This window comes from Homalodisca vitripennis, chromosome 2, assembly GCF_021130785.1.
Source record: "Homalodisca vitripennis isolate AUS2020 chromosome 2, UT_GWSS_2.1, whole genome shotgun sequence".
In the NCBI taxonomy this organism is placed as follows: domain Eukaryota; kingdom Metazoa; phylum Arthropoda; class Insecta; order Hemiptera; family Cicadellidae; genus Homalodisca; species Homalodisca vitripennis.
The window spans coordinates 108,676,638-108,703,039 of record NC_060208.1 but is presented as its reverse complement, the minus strand read 5'-3'; the positions used below and the strand labels follow the sequence as shown (position 1 = coordinate 108,703,039).

General features: G+C 31.1%; 2 protein-coding genes across 4 annotated transcripts in view; both read right to left on the bottom strand.

The window, feature by feature from the left end:
- Positions 1–203: 203 nt before the first annotated feature.
- On the bottom strand, positions 204–11,933 carry LOC124354557. Its single transcript, XM_046805109.1, has 7 exons — positions 11,612–11,933; positions 10,543–10,611; positions 9,034–9,120; positions 6,964–7,041; positions 4,171–4,323; positions 2,761–2,877; positions 204–369 (listed from the first exon to the last, which is right to left on the bottom strand). Exons 1-7 carry the CDS (start codon positions 11,804–11,806, stop codon positions 211–213), a joined length of 858 nt encoding a protein of 285 aa, XP_046661065.1. The 5' UTR covers positions 11,807–11,933; the 3' UTR covers positions 204–210.
- Positions 11,934–14,804: 2,871 nt separating this feature from the next.
- The window catches only part of LOC124354556 (serine/arginine repetitive matrix protein 1-like), a 53,286-nt gene continuing 41,688 nt past the window's right edge, over positions 14,805–26,402 (bottom strand). For 2 of the 3 annotated variants that reach the window (XM_046805108.1, XM_046805105.1), the window contains 10 exons: positions 26,228–26,275; positions 24,636–24,683; positions 23,873–23,923; positions 23,365–23,451; positions 22,097–22,150; positions 20,634–20,795; positions 19,496–19,669; positions 18,772–18,877; positions 17,625–17,776; positions 14,805–15,100 (listed from right to left, as the gene is read on the bottom strand). In XM_046805108.1, coding sequence (XP_046661064.1) covers positions 17,640–17,776; positions 18,772–18,877; positions 19,496–19,669; positions 20,634–20,795; positions 22,097–22,150; positions 23,365–23,451; positions 23,873–23,923; positions 24,636–24,683; positions 26,228–26,275 — 867 coding nt within the window. In that variant the 3' untranslated portion in view covers positions 14,805–15,100; positions 17,625–17,639. Of the gene's footprint in view, positions 15,101–17,617; positions 17,777–18,771; positions 18,878–19,495; positions 19,670–20,633; positions 20,796–22,096; positions 22,151–23,364; positions 23,452–23,872; positions 23,924–24,635; positions 24,684–26,227; positions 26,276–26,402 lie in introns of all 3 variants that reach the window. The other variant, XM_046805106.1, reaches the window with a different exon arrangement.

The window sequence follows — 26,402 nt, the reverse complement described above, 5'->3', positions numbered from 1 at the left end:
TCTAATCTTCCAAGTTAAAGAACCGTTGCGGTAGTATTAAAGCAAGCCCCGAGATTATAGAACTATGCCACTATTATGAAACTGCTAAAATACAACACCATTCCATTAGTAGTAAATAGTCATTTAACAACTAAAACTAATAATTTTGACTTCTTTAATATACTTATTTACTAATATTACTTTTTACTATCGATATTACTCACTTAAAAATCAGACCCTTGCAAAATGTCCGTTTTGAGCATTATAACGGGATCGTCGATTTCTTTCTCTTCGCATTCTTATTTCTTTGATTTTCTCATCATCCGCAGAATTTGCAGACTGACCATTCTTTACGTTGTGTCTTGTCTGAGGCTTTTTATTTCTGTATTGCTGAAAAATAAAATAATTTATAAACAGTTGCCTATCAAGAATTTGAGTTTGGGAGACCCATACCCATTATCTTATGATCAGTGGTGGGTTTCGGAGAATATTACGTTAATCGCTGATTTGTAATAAAACCTTTTTTCAATTGTTATTTAAAACATTTTTCTATAAAATTGAAAAATTGAGTTGATATCACAAGAGGATATTCTACCACTATATATCTTCTTTTTAAACAACGTAATGGATGGATCTACTATAATCCACTGGTAATTAACAAGAAGAAACAAGAATATTTACTTTGCATAAATTTGTATGGGTCAGATTATAATAAAATACCCAAAACCTATAAACGCAACATACACTGGCCACCAGGCAATTCGTTGTTTCAAATGTTTTATTGACGATGGATGATTTGATAGGATAACATGAATTCAAACGTTTGACATTGGTATATGTTACTAAAATAGAACAGAAAGCTTCAAGGATTACAATCTGTTCGCTAGATGTCAAAAAACTTAACTTATAGGGTTAAACTACGAACAAAACTCGTAGCACATTTGTCATTTAAATCAATGAGACAGGAAGGCGATGGTCCGGGGGAAGGATTAAGGTCTCCCCCGGGTCCACCGGCCCTATTGTTTAGTCCTAGGTCTTAATTTTAACTGTGTGTGTACGAATATTGTTGGTTGAGTTTTGTTTTATTGTTGAAATCCTTCTATGTTTCCTAGTTAGTTCTTTTTTAATATTGATAGTCGAAGTGGCCTAACTTCGACCGAAGGTTAATTTAGTTGGTCTGCTTATTGTTAAATTACATGTTACAATTTTGTTACAATTGGTTTTCCCATTATCCTGTTATCACTTTTACAGGCAGTGAATTGCACTAGATTATACAGTATCAAGTGAGTAATAACAAAAAAGGAAAATCCCACTGAATAAATATACGATTATAAATTAAGTATACGCTGACATTGCTGCAAACATTACTATTCGACTATTTCGTGCCTACATCCAAGCCGATGATACAATCTCAGGGAGTTACGTTCCGATATTAGGATTTAGTGGAAGTAAGATATACAAATATAACGCAACTGTATCAATATTGTGCTTTATATCTTTGCTCAAATTGAAAACTAAATTAAATCAAATGATTGATTAATTACTAACTTTTGGTAGAGTTATAACTACTACTGCACCAAATAGATTTAAGTGATTGTATGTTATTTTTAAAGTGCTGTACAATAAATTAATTCCTTAATTTACCAGGACTGAGACTAAGGACTAAGAAGCCCTCTATAACACTTATCCTCGATACTAAGCAGTGGATATTTATTAGGCAGTTAAATGGGATCATACGCCTTAACTGACTGATAATAATTAGTACAAACTTGAGTAAAAACAAGAATTATAGCCTTGGTATTGATTTAGTTTTGTTTGCGACGTCATGTCTTCCAATACAACATCATAGTTTCTCTATTATCACTCGTAACAAAATTACATCACATGTTCTTTACATCTACTCCTACGATGAAAATGTAAATATAAATTACACAAATCTGCGTGTTACATCTTGTGCACGGTTAAATTAATACAGTAAGGAATTAATTCATAGTTAATGATTACTGTTAACACGTCCAGCGCGATTGAAAATTACTTAGTAAAATTTTACAGTAAGTGAAGGCGTAACTTATTCCGGAATATTGCATTTTTAAGTTTATCAAAAGTAAAGAAATCTTATTTGAGAAATTCAATTTATATATACATGTATAAGGTATATAAATTGTGATTACCTTCAGAAACATAACTATACTGTTTTAACTAACTACACAATAAATATTAAGCAAAACTGTAAAAAAATTACCATGATCCTTTCAACACAACGTTGGGCATCACACTAAAAATGTTTAACTTCTTTTGCTTTAATTTTAATGCCACCTGCGGAGTAGGCCAGATCCTACTGCGTCTCAACGTATACATATGCATCCACATACATATATTCATATATGTGTATCCATATACATATATTCATTTGTCCTGCAGCTGTTCTTTTTATTTTAAAGTCAATGGCCATGTTATCTCAAACCTTTTTATATTATTTTGCTTTATTATTTCTAAAACAGAACAACTTCGGCTCTGTAGCTATCATCTGTGTATATTTACACAAGTCAATATTATAGTTAACATATGATTTGCTTCCGGCCAGGTGAGAAGGAAAAGAAATGTAGGTAGGCTTCTCACGTCTTATTGGTGGATGAGTAATATTTTCTATTCTTTTTGAGATCGAGGAAAACTCTGTCCTCTAAATAAAAATTTGAGTTTTAATAGACTACTTAAAAACCATAAAATAAAATAATAATTTTTATTTCCTAATAAGTCTTTAAGTAATGCAAATGTTCTCACCTGTTTATGATGTGAGTTCATTGCAGTGTCTTTCTTTACATTTATCGTCCTTGACTTTTTTCTAGGCTTTACTTTTAAATAGCCGTCATCTTCTCTATATCCCTTCTGCAGGGGAGCCTATGAAAGTAGTAGTATATACTCAATTAGTTGACTCACTTACATTAGTAACTATTTAATATAAAAACTTTTTTTATAACTTTTAAATTGAAAACAACTTCAACTGTAAACTGTAGCAAAATTTTTATGATTTCTTATATTAACACAGGATATACCCAGTCGGAATATGATTATGAATACCCAGATATATTACAATTTTACTAAATAAAAGAGTGTCTAAATCGTTCAAATATAACTTAAACGTATATTTTTTAGCTGACAACATTTTCTAGTGGTTTTCTAAAATTTACTAACAGTTTGGTTATTACAGTACATTTATATTCTAACAAATTCACAACATATTTCTCCAACCACACAAGGCAGAAACGTTGATTTCATGAGTGCTTGCTAGACATATCATCTTGGAGATACAGCAATAGTTGTTGCTATGGTAACTCTAACTGTTGACTCGTACACATTAACTAATTAATGGCAATTTTCTCACAAATATCGGCACAGACACCAGAGTTGAATTTCGTATCATAACCATTACTTTGTGATCTTGTTGACCGCAACGTTCTATCGATGACTGACAATAATAACAATCCGTATCTAATTAACTCAATAGTATCACGATGCAAATCAAAGCATTGAAGGTTGGATTCGAATAATTCTAGACCTTTATCAGTATCTCGTCGGTACTATCGTGCTAATTTAATCATATTTAAAATAATATAATACGTATAGGACATTCCGTAGCATCCGATAACTAAAACTCAGTTTTGATATTCGTAAATCTTATTGTATTTTTACTGTTATTTTTGGCCGTGCAGCGTACTGACGCATCCAATCCTATTTCAGGATTGTTTATACAATAAAGAAAGCTATTATCACTAACTCCGGTTTTCATAATATATCTTTCACTTAGTCCTAGTTGGATAAGTGCTAAAAACCTTATAAATGTAAACTAATACAGTGTTTTATTACTTTAAAATTGAAAACTATTAATCAACTCTACTGAGGTCAGCCCATACATTTGATAAAATAACACAAAATGTATAAAATACATAGAACTCTACATAAATTCTATCACTAAAAATGTCGCTGTTCTACAAGTGAATGGATACAATATTTGATTCTCTGCATAATGTGAAAGTGAATCACAATATTACTCTGTTTCTTTTTTAATTTAACGTAGAGATTTGCAAAATATGTTCTCTAAGATTAAATTTGAATTAACCTCAATTCTGTTCAAGGATACTAAACCCCAGTAGTGAAACAGTGTAAATTTCTGAAGGAATATTCTACATTTACCAAATTTAACGGAGGCTCAGTTCCCCCTCCACCACCCCCTTCCTCTGACGTGTCCCAGTGCGCAGACGAGAGGACGATAGATCTCTCTGTCGTAGGTTCTTCTGTCCCCGTCTGTCTTGTGGTGGCGTCTGTCTTCAGGCGCACACTTACCACCTGCAAAATACGAGAAAATTGTTGAACAACTTGTGGACAAGGAATGGATGGAGGGAATATGTTCTTAGAATTTCTGTAGGCCAATAAGTTTAATCTTTGTTTTCTCTATTTTTACATCATCATCATCATCATCGTCAGACGTTTCCGTTCTCACGGGTCGTCGTACACAGCCTCCTCCACTTTAGTCTATCGTTCCAGGTCTCCTCTTCATCCACCTGTATTTTCTGTAGTCCCCTTCTCTCTATGTCTTTCCACACTTGGTCCTCCCATCTTCCTCTCGGTCTTCCTCTTGGTCTTCTTCCTCCTTCCTCCTTCTCCAGTGCTATTCTAGGCATTCTATTATCTCCCATCCTCTTCACATGCCCCATCCACTGTATTCTTCTTCCTTCCATTGTCTCTTGCAGTGAAACTACCTTCAATCTTTCTCTAGTTATTTCGTTCCTTATTCTATCTCTTCTTGTAGTCTTCTCTATCCCTCTTAAAAATCTCATTTCTGCAGCTTGCAATCTGCTTAAATCATTTTTAGTCCACGTCCACGTCTCTGCTCCATATAATAAAATTGGTTGGAAATAAGATTTATACATCAATACTTTTGATTCTTTCCCAATGTTCCAACTCCACACAATCTTCTTTACCATATTGAAAAACTTTCCACTCTTCCATATTCTGTTTCCTATCTCTTCTCTTATTGTGCCCCTATCTGTTATGATACTTCCTAAATAACAGAATTCCTTCACCTTTTCAAGTCTTTTTCCTTCAACTAACACGTCTTTGTTATTTCCATCCCTTCTCTCTACTTTCATTACTTTACATTTTTGTATGTTCATCTCTAAACCATATTTCTTCGCCACTTTTGCCCATTTGTTTAACTCTCGTTCTAACTCTTCTTCCCTATTTTCCCATATCATTATGTCATCCGCATATGCTATTGTCTTAAGTTCTTCTGCTCCTCTGTTTCCTTGTACTTCTAGAATAATTTCATCCATTGTAATATTGAAAAGGAAAGGTGACAATATGCTTCCCTGCCTTACTCCTCTCTCTGTTTTAAAAGTATCTGTATATTTTTCTTCAATTCTTACCCTGTTTTTACATATGCCGTACAGGTTCTTTATTCTTTCTACTATTCCCTCACGCAATCCTCTCTTTCTCATACTCTCCCATATCCTTTCTCTCAGTACCTTATCATATGCCTTCTGTAGGTCTATAAACGCTACCATTGTATCTTTTCCGTATTCCCACCTCTTTTCTAACACTTGTCTCATCACAAAAATAGCATCCACCGTTGACCTACCTTTCCTAAAACCACATTGCTCCTCTCTTCCTGTTTCTTCCAGTACTGGTCTAATTTTCTGCAACAGTATTTTTTCATAAATTTTTTTGTGTATGGCACAACAAAGTTATTCCCCTGTAATTCTCGCATTTTTGCTTATTGCCTTTCTTAAAAATCGGCACTATTATTCCCATTTTCCAGTCTTCTGGTATCTTCTTTTCCTTCCAAATCACTCTCATCACTCTGTACAACCATTGAATTCCCAATGGGCCCGCCGCCTTTATCATCTCAGCCGTCAGCTCGTCTATTCCCGCAGATTTCCCCTCTTTCATCTCTTTAACCGCTTTTTCCAATTCGCACATACTAAAATCCTCTTCATCTTCTGTCTCCTCTGTCATATCTCTTCTTTCCTCTTCATTTTCTGTTCCTTCCAGTAGTTCCTTAAAATACTCTTTCCACGTCTTCAAAACCTCTTTCTCCTCCCATTTGATTTCCCCTGAAACATCCACCACCTTAGTCAACATTTCTTTAGGTTTCGTCTTGTTCCTTATCACCCCATAAAAAATCTTCTTATTTCCTTTGAAGTTTGATTTCAGTTTTTCTTCAAAATCCTTCCATGTCCTCTCCTTTGCCTCCTTCATCATCTTTGCTGATGCCCTTGCAAGTCTCTTCCATTTATCCCTCTTTTCATTTGACCTATCCTTAAACCATTCTCGCCAAGCTCTATTTTTGTTTTTAACTGCTTCAGCAATTCTTTCATTCCACCAAGGGGTCTCTTTATCCCTTCTTTTACCTGAAGTTCGTCCACATGTTTCTTCTGCAGCTTTGACTATAGCATTCTTGAAATTTGTCCATTCCTCCTCTCCTGTTTTGACCTCCCCCTTGGGTATCGTTCCTCTAATGTTATTTACAAACTCTATTTGTAAACTACTACTCTCTAACTATTTTTACATATAAGCTAGGAATACACCACAGCGTGTGTCGCGTAACAGGCTCGCTGAGGTTGCACAAACAATCTCAAATCTATAAGTACATATGTTACTATTTAACATTTTAAAACATCATATTATTGTACTCAATTGTTTACAAAATTATTTATGCTGTGCTTTTCTAGTTTTCATCATGATTAGCCAAAAGTAAAAAAGACCAATGTAAATATGTCCACTAACACTCAGCCAAATCCCATGGCTTGACATGCATCCAGAACTCGATGTTACCTATATAGAAATAAAGCTTCTTGCAAAGTCGCATGTCTTTAAATTAATTTAATAATTTTCCTAAAAAACTCAGAAGAGAAGAAATGTTACCAAACCTTAGATGCCTCATGATCAACAACTACTGATGGCAAAGTATAGTCAGGTTATACTCACGGGAGCCCCTGGCCTCCAGGTGAAGGGTTCTATATTTTTCCAACGTGACTGTACAGGCTCCGATTCTTGGCTGGGAGTCTGAAAAAATTTAAAAAAACAATGTCATCTGGGTGGGAACAAAAAAATATAATTAATTCCTTAATCAGAATCCTGAAGTAAGACATATCTGCGTTTTCCAACATTTCAAAAAAATTGTGAACCGTTTTAATACCTTTCCCCATATAAAATTGTAGATATGGTAATTTAAAATTTATCATTACCTATCATTATACATAGTTTTATATATTAAGTTTTCAAAAGCTATTTTACTGCTAAAATTATTAGGATGGTTAAAAATAGTCAATTAAATCGTTAATGAATGCAAGAGAAACGAAATTGTTTTGATACTTTGATATATCTTAAGTTATCTATAAGTTCTCAGAAAGTGTAAATAAGAACTAAAATGAATTTGAGGAAACCCCATTTAATGGGTCACAATGTTTCAATTACTGAGTATATAACTTATAAATAGGGTAATTTATAGGATCTTATTAAGTTATGTACAGCTCACTATATATAAAAACCAAATGTGAGTAAAATTAGAATTTTTAATCTTAAGAGTGATTAATCTAGCTAGTCTTAATCTAGCTAAATGTGATTTTTATTTAATAAAAAATATCACAATGAACATAATTCAGTGTTTTACATACATGGAATGTTTGCCTCCCATTTTTACTAGAATATTTGTAATATAATAGTACAAACGCTTTTAGTTAGATTAATCGAGTAATTTATTATTGTCATATTTGAATAAGCAGGTGATTATTATTCACTCCTGTTCTCCATTAATGCAGTCGGAAAATAACTTTTCTTGCAACCCAGTAACTCTGAAATTACTTCAACGAATATTCAAATATACAGAACTTAATGTCCTTATACTAGTAAATGTAATATTATCTCGATGAATATTATCAAAACTATATCTATATAATGTTTTTATCTCAGTAAGCAACTGTTCTGGTTTGTTTATCACAGTCTTACTAGTTTAGTTTTCTATTTCAATACCTCTAAAATATATAAGATTATAGACCCTTAACAAATGTAACTTTTATACGTATGAGAAATACTGTCACAGGAGTAAAGGGTCCAATCAACAGTATTCTTACAAATAATTCCTCCGCAAACCCCCACCCGGTACTTAGATTTGGGCCGCCAACGTACTTTTTTAAGAGAATCCCAAATCGAAGGTTTGTGGCAATATTTAAGGAAATATGATGAAACGTGTGGTCTGTATTTTAATTTATGTGTACACATTAAGTTTATATAAATCACTGAAAGACGTGCTCTAAGGATAAGGTATTGGACAATACACCGATCTTGATTGTTACTAGGGCAACGTAATAGCGAATTATAATGAAGATATTTAATAAGTTTATTTAATTGAAAAAATAAATTCCTTTGTCATAAGATTTGTGTGTTTTACAAACTTATTGAAGTAAAAATATAAGATTGTGTAGTGACATAATATGGTGGAAATAAAGTATTCAAAACCCTCTCAACTTCTTTCAAAATAAATAAAAAATTAAATCTTTAAACCTTTGTAATGGTCATATCTCGAAATATATTGTTTTATTGTCGCTATACGTTTCATTTCTTCTTATTTCGGATAACAAATGGAGATTTTTATTATATTTTCATGATTTTATAAAACGGTAATTTTATAATTGCCAGTTTAAATAAATAACTTTTTAAATAACATCAGAGCCCGTTATCTTTTATTTGGTGTTTCATAAGAAGGAATATCGCCTTTAAATAATTTAAGCTGTATCCTCCTATAATGTTTAAAAAGGAGTAACTATAAATAAATATATTTTAAAAGAAGTGTTTGAAGTTTTCGAACAGAAAATCATCAAATCTATTTATTTAATTGTTCTTATTATTAAAGAAGTATGATAGGTAGTTACTTTATTTTCACTGTTTATTGTGAGGTGAATTCTTAGTTTGAAATTTCTAACAATAATTCTGTAAATAATATTAAACGTTACTAAAGTTATCACTGTAACAGCTATTTATTATAAAGTACCATCTCACCCAAGGAGGATAAGTCCTAGGGTTCTTTATCAGCTCCCTAATCTCTGCGCTCCAGTCAGGCCTATCTCCTTCCTTGGCTTGCCTGTACTGTCAACAGAGCAGATACAAAAGTATAAAAATATATACAGACGAAATATATATGCATTTCATCTGGGCATATTCTCTACCATTGGCTTAGCTAGCTATTTCTTATAACAAAAACAACACGGTAAGAATGAAGAATAAAATTATACATATGTCCTCCATTAGACACACCAATAATTGGAGTACAAAGATTATTACTAATTATATGTTCAGGGCCTGTCAAATCCATTAGTTTAACTAAACTGCAAAGGTAAATACGTTAAATTGTTATTAGTAAAGCTTCAGAAGAAATTGTTTACATCTCTACTATATTGTTGTGTTCTATTTGAGTATAGTTACAAGACAAAAACAGAATGAGGTAATATAAATGCAATCTAAGTCTTCCTCTCCTTACACCCAGCAAAGTCCAACACTTATTTGCAAATCCTTTTTCTTACTATTTCTTTCACTCTATATTTTATTCTGTAAATAAACCACAAACACGCGCTCACGCCCACACATACACACACCACCTCTCCAATAACTTTTTATCACTGAAAATCGTCAGTTAGTTAACACTTCCTTTTTCTTCTCTTCGAATTCAACATTAATCAACTTCAGTTCTATTTCTCAAACTCTAAAGCTTATTGTTTCATTTTTCTCCTTTACATCTCCACAATATATTGTAAATTTCCTTCATACCGCATAAAAAATTTATCTTTCAAGGACAGAAGATGAGAAGAATAAACATTAAGAATGCAAACTTTTAATAATGCAGATTGTTAATCACCCAACACCCACTACGTAGGAGTGAGTAGATAAAACACTTGGCTCTACACAGCTTACCTGATCATCTTCGATCATCAGCAGTACTTTATATAACAGAAACTTTGTTATGTTGTCTAAATTTACGAAGAACTCAACTAACGAAAGTAACCATGTTCTACATTCACGGGTCATTTTCCAAAAATCAAATCTTCCAAAAATAAGTTCCTAGGGAAATTTTATTTTTCAGATCCTTTAACAGTGGAGATCACCAAACCTAACAAGAACGACAATATTATTGGTATTGTACGTCTGAGACACAGTCTACATTGACTTCGGTACTCGTCCAATCAGTGCAATACAACTACCACTGTAATGTGCAAGACACATAGTGGTGCTACCCTTTTTTTATATATATCATATTGGATTTTTGGTTTCTCAACAGTATCAAATGTTTTGATCTATGCAAAAGTTGAGCTAACATGCCTGTATGTTAAGGCTGCAATCACCGCATCACAGACAACATTATGAGTACAATCAATTATTTCATTTAGGATTTAAATATCCATAGACGGAGAGGGTTATAATGAAAACAGAACATTTTACGTATTTTGTCTCTTGTTCTACTCATAAGTTCTCTTAGTTAAGTATAATACTTATCTACAACTGAAATATACTTACAGCATTCCACCATGTGGGTTCTCTTCCTTCAGTGGGCTTTGGTTTCCCTTGACTATCCAATGGGCATTCCTGTCAGTAACAAAACAACAGTTATTGGTTTATTACTCATAAAAAAGTAATATAGTTTATTTAAATATAAGCTACATTATAGCAAAAACTAACAAAGATACTTTTGCTGCTAAATACAGCACTATATGGTGTCTTGCAAAGATCTATTAGGATGTATTGCTTTCTTTGTAGCGTAACTGATATTTATCTGGGATGATATGTATTTAAATATACAGTGTTTGTGTGTTTTTGTGACTTCTAAAAGTTCAATAATCCTTAGAGATTATTGAAATTCATAAAAAATTATATTTATTTCTGTTCAAAACAAAAAGTGCAAGATAAAATAGAATTTTAATTTAGAATATTAATATAATATTAACAAATTAGAAAAAATAAATATCAAAAATTGTATTATACGAATAGGAGAGTTCAAATAAAATAGCCATTCAAACTGTCAATGGTTTGGATTGACTGTTTCCTTGTTTATAATATCAGACTAATATGGAACGTTAAACGTTATGAAAACACATTTCAGCACTATTCGGAAAACTACTGAAATGCATGTGTTTTCTAAATCGGGGATTTTTGTAGTCAATAGTATACTATTTACATTGTATTTAGCGCAGGTTTACAAACCGTGCTGTGTGTGTGCGTGTGTGTGATCTCACGCTGGAGTAAAATGTTTACAACAATCCCCAATTTAATAAATGAATAAAATTTTCTGATTTGAAGACTCAAAAGTCAATTGGATTTTTGCTAAAAGTTAAAAGGAGTTTGACAAACTTATTTTGTATGCTTTTTATTAAAGCTCATGACTACTCTAAAATATGATATAGTCATAGATACAAATTTAAATTGAATTTTTGAAAGTAAATAATAGAACATGAAAACTGAACACATTACTACTTCTAAATTTAACACCAAAAAGTATGTTCTATATTGTTATAATTGTTTTCAATATTACAATAACTAATTTATTTAATAATTAATTATTTATAATTATTAAACAGTGCATAATTACCGTGGTTTCAGGAGCATAGTTGTATTTTATAATCTCGTCTTCGATCATTTTATTAATCCTACGCTCGTTGCTCGTCCAAGGCCTGTCTGTTTTAGGTTCATTCTTCACATAATGTCCGAGTTCCTCGTCCGTATCTTTCCCTGCCAATACGATAGAACTGAAGCCGAAGATTAGAACCAAACTATACCTTTCCATACCGCCGTTGGCTGCTTCACTGTCTTCAGTGCCTCGGTTAGAACAATATTGGAATGTCGGTCACTTCCATATCTGTTGAGTCAATCTCAATCGATAGCGTATAATTGTGTCTGTAACTCTGCTGCTTTATTGGCCTTTAATGAGTTTTTAATATTTAAAGATGTTCATATTAGTAGAATTTTCATTTTATCAAAATAATATAGCCAATTTTAACCATCACAATTAACCCTTTGCGGTAGAATTTCAACAAATGTGCTTTATCAACGGTTGGTTGCAACTTTGTCAGAATCAAACAAATCTGGACTATATGATTCATCGATCTATCAATCACTACATTGTCTGTAGATGGCCAGTTCTAAACGGCAGTTGGAAGCTTGTATGGCAATTCTTACAGTTACTACAAATTACCATAGCTCCAGTTTCATCAACTCCACATATAAATACATAACATAATTGAATAGTTAATTGTTCTGTCTTAAGACAAAGGGGCAATAGTTGCGCTTTGAAAATAATTCTATTTTAATTTAATTATCCTAAGTTAAATATGATCAAAAAGAATGTTAACTAATAAGGTACGAAAGACTAAAAGTCTTAGGTCCCGAGGTGATTAACAGTCAATAGAGCAGCATAACGTATATTGCCTCAATTCTTTCTTTTTAGTTACTATAATAATCTTAGTAAAACAAAACCATAAACTTTTAACACTCTGGAAAGTTTATTAAAATTGTAGTTATAAAAAAACACAATCATAGTGTTATATTTAATTTAATTTTAGTAAAGTTCATAATTGAAAATTATAAAAAGAATGTAAAATTAATAAGTTTATTCACTGAGATAATTCTTTTTTTCTACCATCGATAGCAGTAAGAACTCTTAAAAGCTACATTTGGACAAATGAAATGTCTACGCTAACAAACACTATTCAATTACTTACACAATTCAACACATCCCTATTTTTTATCTGGATAGTTGACTTTTAAATCTTTGTACTTCTCATAAATTATAATATTTTTATTTAATATGAATAGGTTACAGTAGTTAGATATATTGTAAATTGTTCCAAAACCAAAGTATATTTCTTTAATAAAACTTAACTTTCAATTATAAAAAATTGTGGCTTCGCATTAAAATTTGGATTAAACTGGGTATTATTATTGGTTCGAATTATAAATATGTTTGAAAAAAACTAAAAACTAAAGGGCGATTGAAAAAAGTAACTAAATATTAATCAGCATTTGGTTGTCTATAAACACTATTTATACATGAAAAGGTTATGAAGCAACTCATCACGTTGGCTGATTTCTGATCAGCACAGAACATTGTCAATTACGTAATACCTAGCACCCTAAGCTCTTCCTATAGTTTAAATACAGCCTTCAACTAACAAATACGTGATGAGAACCATGGCAAGGTGTCTGTAATAGGAAACCAAAACTGATCATGTTTACAGTTGGCATTAAATTTTGTGTAACTTCTTCGATGTGACCAAGCGCCATTAATTCCTTCTACCCAGAACTACAATATTCTTGCGAATATTCCGTTTAGTTCTATTTCAAGTTTCGCTCTGAAATCTGACGCTAAAACTGACTTAACTCCTAAGTTATGAAGTCGATCGACCCATATTGAACAAATATTTGAAACTGTGTGGTAAAATACTTCTTTAGGGATATAAGATAACACATTTCCCCGTATATTAAATCTTAGCTCCAATATAGCCAATTCAACAAACTCTTTATCCCTGTAATAATTCCAAATAAATATATACCTAATGATACACGCAGACCAAAATCATTGAAAATGTGGAACACGAGGTGATTTTTAGGCAGCAAATTGCACATTATCACACAATATTTTAAAAACATAAGTGTGTAATAAAGATTTAAAAATAATAATTCAAAAGATCTATGTATCCAAAACATATAAATGTCTAAAAATTATCACCCATCATTCTCATATAACAGTACTCGAACCTTTCATAGGATGTAAATCAGGATCGAATCAGATTTTTTGTCCTTCAATATTACTAAAGCATCCTTTCCATTCAAATATGAAGATTGGTATGGAAGCAAGTAACGGACAATTTGATTTTCTTATAAATTCCTTCTTAGAAGCAACAAAAACAAAACGTCTTGGGTACATGACGACGGGAACAGCTCCAAAATAGAAGTATAACCGTTGATTATCTTATAAATAACGGGGATAACTCACTCTATCCGCACTTTCTTTGAATGTATAATTTTCTTTTTTACTATACATTTATTTTTTTCATATATATTTTACTTTCGTATTTTTTTTAATGATGTAACACCCCTACCATCTACTATGATACTGCCCTATCTTATCCTCAATCTACTTAAAATGAATGTTATTTTTAATATATTTACATACTTTTATCACGAAACAAAGTTATAACTAATTATTAAAGAAATGTATTTATAAATGTGTTTCGATAATTTGAGGAATAATTAGCGTTCAATCCAATCTCTCATATTATATTATGATGTTCTTCATTTAATCTATCTTTTACTTTCTCATTACTAGTGTTGCCAACATCACTCTTCTCTTCTAGTTCTTAGGAACTTAATTTCTACAAGAGGATTGAGTGCTGAAATTATATAAATCCTGTCTTTCGGCTTCAAAAGTTGGGTGTTGCACTTGACCATTGATAATTATTTCCATTCAGAAGCAACAAACAATAATCGAAATTTGAAACGCAGTGTAAATATTTTAACCCGAATTACATGACAATGTATTGATAATGAAGCAGATGAGCAAAGGTTCGTGATTACATTGAAACGTACAACGAGAAAGTACAGTAATCGCGTATATGATCAACTTCGCACCTTTATTGTTGAGTGGGGCAGCCAATAGGGCGAGAGTAAAACTGACAAACGCAGGCTGCACAAAATGTCCAGACATCTAAGGATTTACTAAAAAAGAAAGTAATTATATGGAGAGCTGGAGAGCATACTGGGGTCAAGAAATAAAACACCAGTTGTACAACCTTAAAAATTTTATGTACAGTTTGTTACAAAAACAATTGAAATAGTATAAAAAAATATGCTGACATCCTTCACAGTAAGCTATTGAATTACTGAGTTTGATCAAATCGTTTCAAGTTTTACTTGATTTACGGCATTTCTTCTGATTTAAAATGAAATTTCAATGTCATGCCATGAACGTTAGTGACAAGTTTTTCAAAATCATGATGTTTTGGCTGCTCACAGTATTTGACTTCAGCAGACATCTCTGTTCCTCATCTTGGTTCGTTTCTTTTCACAGCCACATAAGCAACTAAAAAAGATTTTATTTTATTATTACAATTACTATAAGTAATACTATACTGTTATTATTGGTACTGTTATATAGCTCTTTATTATATCTTTAAAATTTACACCATTGTTATTTTCATATGTTATATTACTATTCATACTAGTACTTTAAGTACACTAGTACACATCTGCTAATAATATAGTACGTAAGCAGACATTGTTTCACGTCAAACAGGTGACAAATAATAGATCAAACTGTGTTTGCATTTTTACAAGTAATTTAACTGAAAAAGGTAACTATTACTATTATTTTTGTTATTATTACAAGAACATGCTATTTTTACATTAACTGGAATTAATGAAGAGAATAAAATGAAAAGATAAGTGAGTGTGCCTTATTCTAGAATTTATTTTCATACTCCATGTCTTATATTATACACATAACTTTCACTAAGATGAATGTTAAAAGGAGCTAAACTCAACTTTCACATTTGATATTCTTTCTTTATATTCCTTTTCTTGTTACTCTACGCCTTATCTCTTGTAATGCCATGCTTATCTTCTAATTTCTCATTTTTTTATTATAAATTTGTGATTGTATCTTGAAAGTTATAAAGTTAGTTTCGTTTCCTCTAATATTTAATCTCGAGTGTAAGAAAGTTTTAATTTGATTTAAGTCGCAGATACCACTGGATATATTATGTCAGTGAATCCAAATCTTAATACAAGAATTTAACAATTGAAGTGATGGTCTCTAACAGAATATTAACTATTAATTAATTAATTCTCAATAAATAACCAAGAGGACAAGCAAAAATGTTTAAAAGTTATTATTTTTTTAGCATATTTTTAATTTAGGCCTGAACGATGATGTTTCGAATACTATCTGCTATCTTAATGTTTACATTTTAATAAAATTAAAATATATCAAATGAAATAGTATGATTTTTTTAATAACAATGATTTGTTTCATTTCGCATGCTACACATAGGGTATTTGTACAAATTATTATTATTAAATGGCTAAATAATAATGGTTATGGTAATATTAATTGTTAGTTAATAAGTATAAAAATAATTCAACTTTTTTTATTTATCGTTTGTAAAACATTTCATAAACTCCATATTCAGGATCATATTCGTTTTTAAATTTTATTGCAAATAAGTTCATATTAAGAGAATATATCGTATTAACTATAACTTTCAGTTCTTTTTCAGATGAATTGATTTTATAGGTTTTTTTTTATTTTAAGATTGCATTAGCTTTATTTATTTTCTCTTGTAATTCGCTGTATGTGGAATAGTTTAAATCTTTTAATGTTAGAGAAATGTGTGTTGAATTAATAACAAATGCAATATATATAATATGAATACATAAGATTGTGATATGTAACCCCACTTTGGTCAAATAAATATAAAATGATGTAATTTCATTAATTAGGGCTTCAAATAACTTCGTAAATAAATAACAGATAGTTTTAAAATTCTTTTTGGTTCACACCAGGTGCACATTGATAAAAGAAAAATGAAGATCCAGTCTTCATTTATTTATAATCATTCAAAAGTATGCGATTTCAGCTGGTTCCTTCAAATAGTAGACTGCAATATGGCAGCAGTAGTCTACTCACCAAGTCTCGTTTCTAAAGGCACTAATTATTCTGTTTAGTATGCATATTCAATAAGGATTAAATAACAAATTTATGCATTTAACTTCGATTGTATTTTATTTAGTTTGAAAGCTTATTGGGTTTATCTTATACTTACAACCCTAATTGATACTAAAACGTTTAGGTTATTTTATTTAAAAGTGAATGTTTATTAATATTGTGTATTTGTAAATATTTTTGTTTTAAACTATTCAAAAAATTATTAATTATATCTCAATAAGTGTCTAGAACAACACATTGATATCATAGATTAATAATAACAGAATTTAAAAAATTTAATGAACACGATTCTACCATATTTATAGTTTTAGTTTTAGCATCTCATCGTAAACTTTTGAAAATAAGTAAATACTATGCTGTGTGTATTCCTTCCTGTGTATACATAAAAAAATATAACAGAGTATCCGCGTTCTTACATATACGCTACAAACAGAATTTTTTCATTATTTCAATATTTTTAGAAATTTACCACCCTACAATAATCATCTTGTACAACTTTACAAAAAGTTTCACTTTTCTTATTTGAATAATAAAATTATAAAATTTATAAATTGAATTATAAAATATAAAATGTGTTAATAAAATTTGGAAACAACATTAACATTCTGGGTCTAAACAAAAGCTTATCGAACTAAAAAGTAACCAAAATGAACACGTTAGTACCACCAACAAGACCTGTAGAATAGCCAGGAAGAATTTTATGGGCGTTTATTTTGTTGTATGTTATGCAATACAGAGGTGGCGAATATCTCCTTAGATTAGTCCTTATAAGGCCTAATGAGATCTAAGGTCTTTGAGTGTAAATTGATAAAGCTAATATTTTAATAGTTTCACAACTAAATTACCAACATAGATAGCTATGAGCCTGGTTACCTGTTACCTGTGGATGTAGGTGCTAGCTATGACGTAGCGGCCTGCCCTTGCCCCGCCGCAGTAGAACCCGTCTCATCCTCAGCGGGGGCTCTGCCTTACTGCGAGGGCCACGACGGGGCCGCCCCGCTGACGATGATGAGGTAGATTGTGCCCCAGGCCCTGACACAGAAATGTGCTATACTACACCAACACAGCCGTACATGGCAAAAAACAGAAAATAATATAAATCTGTTATCCTTTTAAAAACAAAATACATGTACGTTTCTCTTTCATTCGTTTCATTGGAAACGCACCAAAACCTTGTAGACATTTTATAGTTAAGTGCAACTAAAACAGAAACACTAACGTTTCAATAGATGCAAACCTATGTCATCCTCAGGTGGATGATTAACTTTATACATTAGATATCTTCCAGAAAGATTAATTTTGGCTGGTTTATACCAGTATAGTAGGATAGGCTTGATACAAGGAAATATGATGTAAGCACATATGTTTACAACCCAAGGATCGTCTAGAAAAAACTGCCCCTCCAATACTCTTCGCTCGCAGAGGATAATAAGTAGAACGAAATGCCAAAGGGTATGAGCAGGAATAAGAGAAGTATGAACCCCTCCCCGCTTCACAGAGAGTGATGGCTGAGAGACAGCCCCCAATTCACCACCACACATATTCCATCACTTGGAAAGCTCTGCACATATATGTCCAGCTTCTTGCTCCAAAGAACAAAAACAAGAATAGAAACATTGAAAATGTTTTATTTTACAAACTACATTACTCAGTTTTATTTACATAATCTACCAAATGGGAAACGTATGGTAAGAACACTTATGAGGTATTTAAGATGGGCATCTTACAGTATTGGCAATAGGCAGTGTCAAGAAATAGTCATTAGGTCCTGCTGTCAGTATAAAACAAAAAAAGAGAATGTTTTTGAAAATAATAGATTTATAAATTTTTATTGAAAGCTGAGTTTATTAAACCTAAAAATCAATCTAAATTTAACATTTCAAAAACTTTTTTTCCGAGATAAAAACATAATATTCGGCTTCATGCATTAAAAACAAGAAAACTAACACAAAATGTGATTTTTTTATTTTGGGAATAAACACCCATTTCAGTAACATGTTTCGTCCTTTCAGTCAGTATCCAGATACCTGTTAAATAATCCCCACTGTCGTACAACTCCTGTCTCAACATCTTCTGTTTCTCGAGCCACGCAGCATCCTCCTCCACGGACCTTTTCATCCTCCGGAAGTTCCTCTGAAAAGGAAAAATTATAACAGATCCAAAAAATTTACCCACCCTATGAAATGTTTTTTGGTAAATAAAGACATTGAGTTGGAATCAAGTTTTGAAAATAACGTGCTGCATAACTTGACATTGTTATTGAAAGGTAGTACAGCATTCAATAATATTATAATAAATATTCAGAGTTAATAATTTTGGATTATTGCCAAACAATATACCTCAATGAAAAGCTCTACAATCCTAAGCTGATTATTAAATGTGTAGGGGGAAATAAATCCTGTGTTTTATATTAAAGAATTTTTAAATCTCTTAATTATATTTCAATAACTCTGTGAGGATTAATCTTGGTCGTACAGAACAGTCAGTTTGATTTAAGCTCTACTTGTATAATGGTAATTGTTAGTCAAAATAATGTGCCTTAGTTTAATTTCGGTTACAAAACAATGAGAATTTTTTTTTTTTGTTTGAAACTCCAGAACTATATTTTCAATGTCTACTCTATACCTAATTCTAAATTATAAGGATAAATGTAAATTTAAAAGCCAAAAGAACTTTAAGAAGCATGACAACTGTATTTAAATGAGGTTCTTTTGTTCATGTCACAGTGTACTTCAAACTGAAGTCTCTCACCTGCCCAGTGCCACGGGCCCCGCCTCTTCTGACGAAGGGGCCCGCTCCTCCTACCCTCCTGCCACCACGTCTCCGCCGGCCCTCTCCCGCCTCCCACGCCTCCAACTCCGTCTCCTTGATAGCTTCCCTCGCTGCAGCCCTCATAGCCTCTCTGGCCGTCATCCCCTTGGGTTTCTGTGGAAGCAACAACGTAGAACAGAGGATATAAACTTGCATCGTTGTATAATTAAATGCTACCAGAACTAATCATTACCACTAAGCCACTACTGGTAATGAAAATCAAAAGCCTCCAATACGTGATTATCGTAATTATTATACTGGCTAAGATCTGATGTTTCCTACCAAGAGTTGAGAAAGAATTACCAGTACAACCAAGGGATCCAAAATTTGTACGCAGAGTCTGAACCACAGGGATTCATACATCAGAAAATAGTTAGACTGCTGAATTAGAGTCGTCAATACCAAATTCCATTTCTTTGCTACCTAAAGATGGCCTAAAGCCTCCATATCATCCACGTAGTAATAAAAGTTACATACGAAAACAGGAAATTGATTTTTAAACATATAAACCACCCAGAAAGTCTAAAGAACAATTAAATAGGAAAGAGTACTCAAAGAAACCAACAACTTCATTAATATGCATATATTTTAATACTTTATTAATATTAATAAAATTAACATAAATAATTATGTTTTCTACAGGAGTTATATAATTTTATGATAAAGTTCTTTTATAGCAATAAGCGATACTAATATCAATTTTCGGTTTTTAATGCCATTTAAAGATTCTTCAAATTCAATATCAACATTAGCATAAACATTAAAAATTAATACTTCAATAGTGCATTCTGATTGTAATTAAGTAATTGATATCCCTGCGTTTTCACATCTTTGTTCCTTTTTTTCCATTTTAAACCGATTGGGAGTTAACTACCTAAATATATGCATGCATTCAATTTTGCAACTTCTGTTCTATATTTTTAGAATCGACGATCATTTTGAAAATACTTTTAGCTGTTTTATATATATATATATATATATATATATATATATATATATATATATATATATATATTATATTGCAGCGAAAATATTTTCATTGAAGGCTGTTTTTTTCACAATGGAAGGGAATACTTACAGGCGTAATTCTTGGCACGAGTCCCTTCTTCTCCTCAGGTACTTCAGTAACAACTATAGGAGCAGTGACTGCTTCTACTGCCTCGACTCCCTCACCCTCCGGAGCGACGGTGAACAGATTCTTGAGGTCCTGAAGATTCATTATCCTTCCCTTGGGTGTGATCTGTACTCACCAAAGACAATTATTAATACAAGACCAACACAGAAATGAGTCAACATGTTATATTTGCACAAATTAGGTATGAATAAATGTTTCAATGGGTAAAACAGTATTGCAGCAGCCAGAGTTTTAATGCACTCACTTTATACTTTCCATCAATTAAACAGGTTTATGTATCAATATATATTGATATTTCAAAATACGTTAAGGATATGGAGAGGAGAGGCTACAGTTAGCGTATTTTTGGTATTTTAGTTGTTCCCCATTTATTCAAATCTTTACCAGGTGACCTCGCATAGGAAAATAATAAAAATATCTTAAAGATTTATGGCATAAACCTATAGGATATAATAAAATAAGCATAAGTATAGTAAATTAATACAAACTAAGGATAGCAACAGGGTTTTTAACCCATATTTACTAATCTGATAAATTCAAAGTAATTAAATTTAAAATATAAAAGCTTTTAGGAAGGCAGCCCGAATAACAATTCACATTCCGTACTCTAATTTGTGACATAGAAATGCACTGAAAATAAAACACACTAAACAAATGTAATAATTTGCGATCAAAAAGTATTATATTCACAAAAATACATAACATTTGAGACAATGCACTTTTTTAGTAATTGCTAAGATTTAAAAAAATGTTATGGCTAGAAAATACCATTATTGGGAGAATAAATTAATTATACTTTTAAAAAATAAACCATATTTTTAAAATCTTTTCTATTTTGTACACATGTTGTAAAGACTGCATGTATTAAATTGCAACTTCATGAACACAAGGTTTTCTCAGACGTTATACTGCAGAGCTTCGTACTGAGGATATTGGCACAATTCTCAAATGTTCACTGCCATAAGAACAAATTCAAAATTGCTGGTTTGTGAACATAACTCTTGAAATCGGTCTAAGACTTTGAATGCCTAATTTTAATTTCCTTCTACAGTTTTACAAGAGTAACAGTACTATCGGACATATTTAGACACAATCGTGCTTAAATATCTATAACAAAAACAGGATAAAAATTACTAGAAACTGTTCAGTAGAGATAGAACATTGTATCAAACTAACATATATCGGTGAGTCAAGTTCAGGATAACCTCACGCATAGTTCTTGCCATACCAGACCTTGAAAATGTACAAAATAGCACTTCCTGGGTAAGCAATAAATCTTATATAAAATATAGAGTAATTTAAAACTATTTAATAACTTCTACTCATAATCATATTTGCAATATCAAGTTTTAGCTACCTATTTTAATAGTTATAAAAAATTAAAGAAAAATAAAACTTTCACTAACCGGATTCCCGTAGTAATCTTGCTTATGGGCCATGAATGCTTCCAACCCAATGCTCTAAAACAGTATGCACAAATTAATTAAAATACATTGTACTTCACATAAATTCAATTGTTATATCCTTTACGTTAAATAGACAGTTGTAGATTTTAATTATATGAATTAAAATGTAAGCAGAGACTTTCTGATTTTTCAATGAGTATTGGAAACTACCCTAACTTTGTGTGATAATTCTACTAGTTCAATCAATTATTGAAATCTAACAGTTCATTAAATTTGTTATTGTTTTTAAAATAAGAGTTGTTGCTTGCTCTCTGAAGTTTGTGTATCAAATATTACTTTTAAGACATTTAATCTCTTCTCTGATTTATATTGTAAATGTTTTTTTTCTGTATCATTTATTTTCTACACACACGAATTTATATGAATTTCTTTGAATCATTAGAAAAATGTTTGTAATGTCAACTACTCCCTACATAATATTAAGGAAAAACCCTGAATTGTTTTTACATTTAATATTTTGCGTTGATTAAAATATGTTACTGCTACTTCTCAGAGTTTGAAATGGCAATAAAAGTCCAGTTATGATTCTATAACAACTTACATCGATTCGGCACTTTGTCTAGCCTATCCTTTATCATGCACTGTCAAAAACTGTTGTAGGTTACATATTATAGTTAGTGTAAACTGTTCTAGCCACTGCTTTTTCAATAAAGACATACAGGATATAAAATACTTCAGACATTCAGGATATTATAAATAAATAAGTAGTTAGAACAATTTCAGTTACATCATACGTACATCATTTAGCTTAGCTTCTGTACACATTTATGTGTTTTAAGTTTCAAACTATTGTGTTTTAAATCTGTGTGTTTATAAAAAATGTAAATAGTAAATTCGTATGTTAGCACTTGATTTTCATCCAATCTTTACAAATTAAAAATTAATATATTTATCAATTTCTGAATAAATAGCGGTGTTTCACCTCCTAATCTTTCTTTTGCTGTTATTCATTTTCTTATATTAATTATTACATTGAAATATTGAAACAGTCATCGATATTTTTAAGCCGAGTTTGAAAACTATACTTAAAATTGTATTCTTACATGAATAAATATTCTTCAAACATAAAGGACTCAATGAATACATTAGTGGTGTATATTTATAACAGCACTACTTCACCTAGTTACTAAGAGTCATTAAACAGCAAGGCTAGAGTATTTACTAATTCAATCGAAATTAATTACCAATATGAAATACAAGATACTCACAGGCAGGGTAGGGAGTGTGTAGCCTGGGTAACTCGAACGTCTGAATGATTTTCTGTAGTAAGTTGCGTTCTTTATAGCCAGTCGTAACTGAAAATATATTAATGCCAATTCTAATTGCGTGTATACCATTTTATTTTCCTTTATGTACCATATTGAAGGTAATAGACAGACATTTACACTAGAGGACCAACATCTGCAGAATTGTGGATAAAAAAAGGAAAATCAAAGTTGTGAGATAAACTAAATAGCTTTTAACAAAAATATGTAATAAGCAAAAATTTTTGTTTATTGATTTAGAATTTATCACTAAAAGCGTTTTGTAAGTTCCTATAAAAACTTCTCAGAACTTATGACAACATCGCATACAGATAAACTGATTAACTTCTAATCCACCTAATTTCATTGTATTTAAATTCTCAGTGGAGATAAGATAACAAATATCTTACTTGTTTATATTATTTGTATTATGAAATATAAATCAATTAGCCAAAAACAAACAATGTCTTACCCGTGGGGGAAACGTATAGGATCGGGTGGGTCTCGAATAGTTGAAAGGAACCTGGAAAAGACAACGCAAATATAACAAAAAAGTTACTTACTAAAATAACATTGTAGAATATTTTATTTAGATTGTAATGAATAAGCATCTAGAATGATGATCTAGAGATATAGTTGCCATTTATGAACAATATTTTCTGTAGGAAATATGTATTATTATTATTATTATTATTATTATTATTATTATTATTATTATTGTAAGTATACTGTATAGAACAAATTTATTGTATGTTTGGTCAGACACTACTTTGTACTTCATCGGCGTGTCACAATATTCTATTTATAAGCAAGGAATAAAATATATTAGAATAACATCATAGTCAATAATACTTAGGTAAATATCCTTGTTTTCAGTGGGCCTACAGTTTTATTTTAATATAGCAACTAATGTATACATAGCATTTTCAAGCAACTAAAAGGAGCTGTAAACAACTATATTTTGGGGGGAAACTTTAACTTTATATACTATAGAGTGTTTTGAACATAATTAACAAACAAGTTTAATACATTCTTAGTTATTGCAAGCAAAATGTGAGCATGGATTCAAAACTCTTAATTAGTAAAGACAATCTTGAACATACAATAAAAAAATTAAGAAACTGAAAACGTTTTACATGTAATGTTTATTGTATATCAAAACAGGACAAAATTGTGGAAGTATATGGCTAAAATATCTTTGTACTCAAAAACTATCAATTCAAAAAAACTCTTACGTAATTTCCATCGTTCAGTCTTCTGTATGGCTTGAATTCTCCAAAGTCCTGAAACACAGTAATCAGTCGTATAATGTTATTGAACAATAAACAATCTGCTTTACTGTCAAGGAGGTATACTGGTACACATTTCTTTTCTCATTTACAATGAATTGAGTATTTATTTATATATATAAGAGAAAGCAATTAACCACCCAATTTAATTATATATAATATATTTTATATAATATACAATAATAATATTATATATATATATATATATATATATATATATATATATATATTATTAAAAGCAATTAATAACACAATTTAATTAATAAATTACTATGATAAAAATTACATAGTATACCTAACTAATATATTAATAACGTAAAATATTCATTAAATTTGTAAAAGTGGCAATAGCCTAATTTAATTTAATTTCAATAAACATTAAATCACAAAAAGTACTTGCTCCGCCGGGACTCGAACCACAGAGCCCTTACTTTTTACGATTCATTTATTTTGGATTTGGCTTTTTCTTTCACATAAGTGTTTAAATAACCAAACTAACATATGATCGGAAGACCAAATGCCTGTCAAACTATTTTTATTTATATTCATTAAATTCGTATACGTGGCAATAGCCTAATTTAATGTAATTTCAATAATTGTGATTCAATGTTAATTGCAATTAAATAACATAAAATAGTTATTATAACTATGATGTAATAAGGTTGTTGATAATAAGACTACTTAATATAATAACCAAACCCAGGTTATATAGTTGTGGCTTTTGACACCAAGGATTAACGGACCACAGGATGTCTGACCGCGCACACTAATACAATATGGCAGCTGACATTCACTTAAGCGACCATCTACGTAGCTTGGCAGTCATTAGGATACTGTACTAACTTTTCGTTGTAATCTTTTATTTAAGTTTTCTTTATTCTAGTCCTCTACATGGAAAGTAGTGAAATTAATGAGCAATATCAAGATTTTATAAACAAATCACCAATTTTCTTTTGATTAATTTAACATCGATATAGCTGTATTGAAGTGAAACGCGTTTCAATGATTGCGGAGATGACGCAATGAAGGGACGGCCTCACTTCCTGTCCCTAGTTTACCATTTCTCAATTTTTATCACTATCTCCAAACTGTGTATCTTTAATACATGCTAGTTTCAAAAAGAGAGATCAAACTATACTCCTCTTTACGAAGAAATATGACATCATCAGGGAATTCCTCCCACCTCTCACTTAAACTTTCCTTAACATGTCGAGAAGTAAATTTAATGGCATAATTGTCGTCCCAATACATTTTAGCGTTGTTCTCTTTAATTCATCAGCTGACCACAAGGTAAACAACAATTAGACTAAGAGATCTTTGGCAAGTGCTCGACTTGTGTGTTAAATGCAAGCCAAAACTGTGACTCAAAACTGAATTACCGAAGCTCACTTATTTCTAACCAGACCTTATTTACGCGCGTACATGTAAAACATGCTATTGCTATGAAGTTTTTCACGAGTTTTTTCTATAAACTCTACTTTAAGTTTTTCAGTTCGGCTTTAATTGTATTTACAAGTTTGGAATAAATTAATATTTACCCCAAGAACAGGTGGACGCTCGGCCGCATATCTCCCAAACCCGTAGGGCTGAAAAAACAAAACATGCAGTAGAGCCGTATATAAAAAACTTTTACTAGGTACCTTAAAAGGTTTTTTAAAATTAACTTAAGTGAATAATTTTAACAATATGTAAAATATATATATACTCAATATA